This window comes from Gadus chalcogrammus, chromosome 21, assembly GCF_026213295.1.
Source record: "Gadus chalcogrammus isolate NIFS_2021 chromosome 21, NIFS_Gcha_1.0, whole genome shotgun sequence".
NCBI lineage: Eukaryota > Metazoa > Chordata > Actinopteri > Gadiformes > Gadidae > Gadus > Gadus chalcogrammus.
Genome location: NC_079432.1, coordinates 9,081,392 through 9,088,678, shown reverse-complemented (window position 1 = coordinate 9,088,678; position 7,287 = coordinate 9,081,392). Strand labels below are relative to the sequence as shown.

The window sequence follows — 7,287 nt, the reverse complement described above, 5'->3', positions numbered from 1 at the left end:
CACACACCCTGTGAGGGGAGAGTGGATCTGCTTGGTACCTAGTTGTGTTTTGGATCTTTGATGTTCTTTTTATTTGTATGTGTTTATAAAATAGGCTCTCCTTTATCTATATATGCCTTGTATATTGATCAAAGTATATGCATCGTTTTAAACCGGCTTATATAGCTTGTGGTTGCAGTGATTGAATCAAGTCTGGCTTGAATTATGTGTCAGTAGCAAATACGTGAGTCATTTGTATGATTTAAGATTGAACGTTGGATGTGTGTATCGCGTATTACCCTAAACTTTACTGACATCTAGTGGGCATTGAGAGCACATTCACGGCGAAGCCATCGCCTTGTTCGTTATATATTACATTGTTAATCAGGAAATTATGGCTTGTGGCACATTATTTCAATTAAATAGCTGAAACCTATTTTATAATATCCCAATATTTGTATTCCTGGTTATTCTGAAGTTTATTATGATGTGAAATATACCGCTACGCGGCGGGTGAAAGAGGGCACTTCCGTGTTTGGGTTTGGCCGGGTACGCGGGCGGTATTGTGGGTGCGGTGCAGCAGCATCCTTGAGGACGGCGACAATGGCAGATTTATCACTATATCTCACCAACGTTAATGTGTCAATCGGACAAAACATTAATGTTGACCAGGTGGGTAAAAAGCGCAAAGTCCAATCTAGGTCGTCTATTTCAAAAAATATATAATTCTATTAACGATGCTATATTGTCATTCTGTCTGTTATCGCTAACGTAATACAACTGCGGTCTTTGTGTCACTCTAATATGACATTTACCTTTGGATGACTCTGTTCTCAAAATAATACATGGGTTGATTATCAGAATTAGGTTTTTGGATTGTGTGGCTCATTTCTATCAGTGTTAATTAAGGCAGACTGACAGATTTGATCGTCACTGCACTCGATGCATAATTGACATGAAACATGCACCTGCTTGGACGTATATATTAAACCATTATCTTTTCATATTGATGTACCTGCCTATCTATATTTCCATAACCCGATAGACCCTGACCCCGGTGAAGGACTTTGAGTGCGTGGAGCTGGAGGGCGTGGAACCAAGCGAGGGGCATAAGGAGCCGGTTGCCGAGCCGCGGGAGAAGCCTCCTCGTCGGGTAATCCATTTCTCCAGCGGGGAGACCATGGAGGAGTACAGCACCGACGAGGAGGGCGGAGACGAGCCCGAAAAGAAGGACCTGCTCGCCGCAACCCCGCCGGTCGATGCGGCAAGGGTGAGGCCTCACTAGACAGAGTTGGGTGTGGGACTTAATCAAAGTCGCGTCGGAGTACTTGTTTATATCGGCATGTAAATCTCCAATGGAGGAGAAGAACCTAGTTTGTGTTAAGTGTTTATTTGCACATGGATTTGGATGTGTTTTCCATATCATTATTTATTATTTTTTTTACCTTTGTGGCAAGAGTAAAGTTTACTTTTCTTATGGTATGTATGCGTGTGTTTTTGTTGTTGTTGTTGTTGTGGTGGTGCAATCCAAGATGACGTGGGGACCGTATTTCTGGTTCAACATGTGGCGTGCCGCCACCTCAACTATCTCAGGTCAGAGGGGAGGAACGCTCTCGTAAAGGGGCCCACGGAAACCAACTCACCGAAAATCTCCTCATAAAGTTTTCAGACATTAACAAAACACTAAACAAAGACAATACAAGGAACTTATGGAACGGGAAAATAGCAATATTGTGGTACTGCAGCCGGATAGTAGCCTACAGCAGGGTAGTGTAGCGGTTATGGGTTTTAGACTCCAAATCGAAAGGTTTGATGCAGATGACCGCAGTCCACCTGTAGGCTTCCTTGAGCAAAGGAATATCTCCCAATTCATACCTGCTCATTAATGAAATTCATCTTTATTTGCATTAGATAAAACCATATAGATATAATAAATAGTATTTGAAATAGATAGAAACAAATATAGATAAATCAGTAAAAACAGACACAGAATACAACATAAAGTAATTTTGAGTACTGTGAAAATATTCCCTAAGTTCTGTTGTTTGTGTGCTGCAGCGTGTGACTACCTCGGCGAGAGAATGGCCTCCCTCTTCGGAATAACGTCCGCCAAGTACCAGTATGCCATCGACGAGCACAACAGGATCCGGAAAGAGGTATGTCATAGAAGGAGGGCTGGTGACCGTGTTTAAAGGAACACTGTCACACTCCGCTGATTTATATCAGATGACTTCACAGCACTTCAAACTCATGTTGTCAGCTAAATATACTGAAATTTAAATATTTAATATTTGAATTTGTCATTTTTCCAATTGGACCAATGGAGAATGCATTGTATATATTTTGCATATATTTAGCACTACTTCCTTATGTACGACAATGAAAATCTCCCTTTAAAGTCTTCATATTTTCCGACCCCATCTCCTCTTCCTCCCCCTTCTTCATCAGAATGAGGAAGAGAACGAAGAAAACCGGTTGTCGGAAGAGGCAGAGCGATCCTTTTCCAAATCGCAGGTGCAGGAAGACAGAGTAGACGAGCCAATCGCCATGCCGGATCGGCCAGAGGTCCCGCCTACTCATCTTGACGTGACTTATCAGGTTGAGAATGAGCAAATGGTACCTTCGACCACCATTACTGTTCCGGTCGTTGTCACAGAAACCTAATTTCTTGGAAATGGGTGTTCATGCGTTTACAACCACATCTTTTCTTATTTTGTGTTTAAAGAAAACGTTTTTCAAAGTGCACTGCCCTTGTGCAGTATAGTGAATTATAGAACACAGACCTACAGAAAGGGAAGTGGACCCTCTTCAGTTAGGTGTCACCAAACCCAAATTATGGGTCTTCTACTTTATTTCCCAGGGTTTAGGAGTCCAATCTTCACTTGTTTACTCTCCTAACACGTACCCTGCTAGAAGAGGAGCAGACTCACAATTAGTGTTATGATCGAACCCTATGTTTATTCAATGATAACAGCTCTGTTAAAAGGTCCACTGCCCTTTCTGAAGAGCTGTATTCTATACCACACTATACTGCAAAAGGGCAGTGCCCTGGTGCTCACAGCAACACCTTCGTTTATCCTACCATGAGGTCGCTGTGAGAAGTCAGTTACACTGTGACCTGGTTCCAACGGCAGGGATGGGAATTGTAGTCTTTTGAGATGTGTCTAGATCCCCATCTTCCCAGAGGAAGATTCCATGGTCTTCCTCCCGTTCCAATATAAAATCAACCATAAAACATTTTTTGATTTCTTTCCGTTTACATCTTTTCAGCCACTGGCAAGATTTAACTTCCCTAAAAGTGCATTTAAACAAAGGGCTTACATCAAAGTCTTTGTGGCATTTTTATTTTCCTTCAAGAACATTTGTTTCGAGTGTATGTTAGCATCTTTATCCTACCTAAATATTGGGTGGAATTGCACACTGATAATGCAAAGAAAAAGCCAGTTGTTTTGCCAAAGAGCTGTTGTTTTCACATGATTCGTTTTGCTCCACAACTAATAAGGATTCATGGCTTGAACATAACGTTTGTATAGTTATTCATGCCTTACTGGGAGCACTTCACAGCACCTTTTAGCCTTAAACTTAATGTTTTGTTACTAAAAATCATATTTTAAAGGGGTCCAAGCACTCACAATGTCTTTCAGCTTGTAATGGAAGAAAATAACTTTCTAGGTCATCACAATCCTATTGCAATGAGATCCTGTTGTAGAAAAGTGTCTTAATTTAAATTGTTTTATTAATTTGTATTTATTTAACTTGACACAGTTTACGTTTTTTTGTCTAAGTAACCAAATGCACTGTTCGTAAAGTTATTGTAAATGTTTATCAAGATAATTTAATCGTCCGTTTTTATAAAATGAAAAGATGGAAAATAAATAACATTTTACTCAAATCTTCACATTCTTTTCATTCATTGTTTACCTTGGTCCTCTGTTCCTAAGATGTCACATATTTGTCTGTGTAGACATTATAGCAATAACATATGAATGTAATAACCTCCAAGGAATGAACTGATTTAAATCTTGTTCTTCTGGTGCAATCTCTTATCAGTCTGTCTGAGGGACGGGCTGATGGCAGACAAGATGGAGGGCTGGTCTTTGTCATTATAGGAACAAAAGACTCCTCTGTCCTTCTCGTCTCCATGGAGCTGCTCAGCTGACGCTTCAATGTGGCCATTCTTCAAGACCGGAGTGGGCCTTCCCTTGCTCTGGAATGACCTTGGCAAGAGCGTGGCCATGACCTCAAAGTGACACAGTGAAATAAATACATTCAAAGTCTGTCTTTAGATCGTCTTTATTCAAATAGAATATATCGTCTTAACGCAAGGACTGAATACATTAACTAATACAATGTATACGATTGTAGTTTATTACTTGACGTGAATGTCAAGCACTGCATACTTTTATTTTTACTTTTAATGGAAATCTGCATTTCGTCCATAGATTGCAATAAAGTTTATATTTGAAAAATAGACACATCCCAACACATCTCTCTTCGTGTAATTATGTCGATAAAAAGGTTTTATAGGATGTTTGTTACATGAATAGACCAGGATTTGGTGGAGTCAAAGGGGGGGGGGGGGGGGGGGTGGTTGTGATGTTTAGCGTGGTGTCTCAGAGTCTACACTGTTGTTCATTGTCTCAAGCTTCCATCTTTTGTTACTCATGCTGCTGACCAAACACACAAAGCCACTTTTATACTTCCTACAGACAGAAAAACAGGCAGACACTACACAGTATTTGTTGAGTCAGTGGAAAGACCTCTGATTCCCATGTGGACATTTTCCCAAATAGATAATCAAGAATACTTTCAAAGTAAGTTGATAAGTAAATTGTTGTCAAACTTAGAATCTCGTCAAATGTAAGCTAGGAGATTCGGGCCTTAACCAAAATTTGAAATAATGTCAATGAAGGAAAGTTAAGCTGCAATTAATATAGGCTACTCTACTACACTACTTCATGAACAACAAAGTCAAACCGTCATCATACGTCTGTTTTGGTTTTCGTATACTTTTTAGTAGATATAGACAATATACTTTGTTTTATTCTATTTCGTCATTCGGCCATTCCAGATCAACACTTCAGATGGCGCTAAATACCCATCGCTAGATATATCGCATACCCATATGTAGGGATCGGAACCTGATCTGGACCTGACTACTTCTGTGTTGGTCTGCAAGCAACCGTATTATATTTGGTTAAATACTTTTAGTTTTGGTTTTTTAATATTTGCTTATAGGTCAATAATGCAGGTCTATTGGGTGCGTACTGCATGCATTAAGGAGCATTTGTACATAAGATTGTTCTGTATTGATCCAGTAGGGGGTAGTGTTAACTGCATTTGTCAGCAAGAACCAGAAAATCGGGTTATTAAAGGACGAAGGGTTATTGACCTCTTTGTAGTAACATGATCATGGCTGGATTCTATACTTCAATCGTTGCAAATGTCACTGAACAATACAAATCCTAATAATTAATCAGATGATAATTCAATGCAGCATAAAATTAGGTGCTGCATGATGCTATGTTAACTTATTCAACACAGTCATTTATAAATTAATTAGTTAAGCATAAGCAAACATTTTTATTTTAGAGGGGGAATCTGAATCTACAATGCAGTTTGCTGTGTGTGTGTGTGTGTGTGTGTGTGTGTGTGTGTGTGTGTGTGTGTGTGTGTGTGTGTGTGTGTGTGTGTGCGTGCGTGCGTGCGTGCGTGCGTGCGTGCGTGCGTGCGTGTGTGTGTGTGTGTGTGTGTGTGTGTGTGTGTGTGTGTGAGTGTGAGTGTTTGTGTGTGTGTGTGTGTGTGTGTGTGCGCCTTTGCATGCACATTTTTACTCCTAGCATATCCTATCAACTCTGTATCATATGTGTATTCCCCTTTGCATGAGTGCATGTTATTCTCAGACATCTTATGCAGACCTGGAATATTTGTTGCAACATGAAAAGGTTTTTCTCTTAAGGCAGGGAGTTGGAGTGATTGATCACTGATTGGGCGAAATATTATATGGGTAGACAGAACGTTTTGCAAGCACTTCCTTATCTGATTCGTAAGAAAGTGTTGCACAAAAAATATCCAGTCCAACGGCATACACCACCCAAGAGAGGGATGTTTCATCGTTTGTCATGCTTTGGTGTACTAGGACAGAACCATTTAAATTCAATTGTAAAGATACTCGTAGAGCTACTGGATTGATTGTAGGATGATACGATCAACTCATGATCAACACCAAATATGGTTGTAGCTCGATACGTCTGCTGCTGTTGCTGCTTATTGAAAGAGCGAGAGGGGGGTGGCAAACAGACAGACAACAGACTGACTCAAAAAGATACACAGCCACACACAATCACCAGACAGAAAGACAGCTAGACAGGCAAACTGACCAACTTACTCATATAAACAGACTGCCACACACAACCACAGAGAGACAAGACAGACATACAGTCAGACAGACAAGGACTCCTACAAACACACAGATAAAAAAAGAGAAAAAGACAGTCAGTTACCAAGTGATAGACAAGCAAACGGAAAGAGAAGACAGAGAGACAGAGCGCGAGAAAGAGAGAGAGGGAGTGAGAGAATACAGCATGAGAGCGACAGAGAGGGAGCAAGAGGGAGAGAAGGAGAGGAAGAGGGGGGGGGCGAGCGGGGGAGGAGGATGATGAGAGTAGCAGGGGTCCCATGGTGGTGGGCCTCTCTGGGACCAGAACGACCGACCCACCGAGGGAAAGGGGATTTCCAGCTGAGCTCGGGCCTCCCCTCCCGCCCGCTAGGCCTGTTTCCTCGTTCTTCATGGTAGAGAACGTACCAGAGACGCCTCTGGTAAGGAGAATAAAGGACACTGAATCAGTGAGGGCCGGGTATGGTAGGGAGGGAGGCCCCCGTAACGCCTAGACCAGTTCTTCCTGTTGCAGGTACTGCAAGGTAGTAAGGGCACAGTGTTCCTGCTCAGGGTGGACATTTTTGGATAACAAAATTTACATGAGAAAAAAAACCATTGTATTCATTCACTACATTATTTGGGAGAATCAATTTTGATTGGATTTTATGACTTAAATAAAATCAAGATTTTATTGTATTGTTTAAGAATCATTGATCCTTGGTCTCTTCTTAAATCTTACTATAGACCGGAAAGTGTACCTGCTGGGAAACCCACGGGGTCTGCTTAATTAATTATTAATGATGTTATGTTATGTTATGGTATGTTATGTTATGTTACCTTATCTTATCTTTAGGGAAATAGTAGTTAGGTGTTTGTGCGTGTGTGTGTGTGTGTGTGTGTGTGTGTGTGTGTGTGTGTGTGTGTGTGTG

General features: G+C 40.9%; 1 protein-coding gene across 1 annotated transcript; it reads left to right on the top strand.

Moving 5' to 3' along the window:
- Positions 1 to 504: 504 nt before the first annotated feature.
- On the top strand, positions 505 to 3,876 carry LOC130374464 (protein FAM177A1-like). The gene is made up of 5 exons (XM_056581240.1): positions 505 to 651; positions 1,025 to 1,249; positions 1,512 to 1,572; positions 2,038 to 2,135; positions 2,428 to 3,876. The coding sequence occupies exons 1-5, from the start codon at positions 583 to 585 to the stop codon at positions 2,641 to 2,643; spliced, it is 669 nt and encodes a 222-aa protein (XP_056437215.1). The 5' UTR covers positions 505 to 582; the 3' UTR covers positions 2,644 to 3,876.
- The last annotated feature ends 3,411 nt before the right edge of the window (positions 3,877 to 7,287 follow it).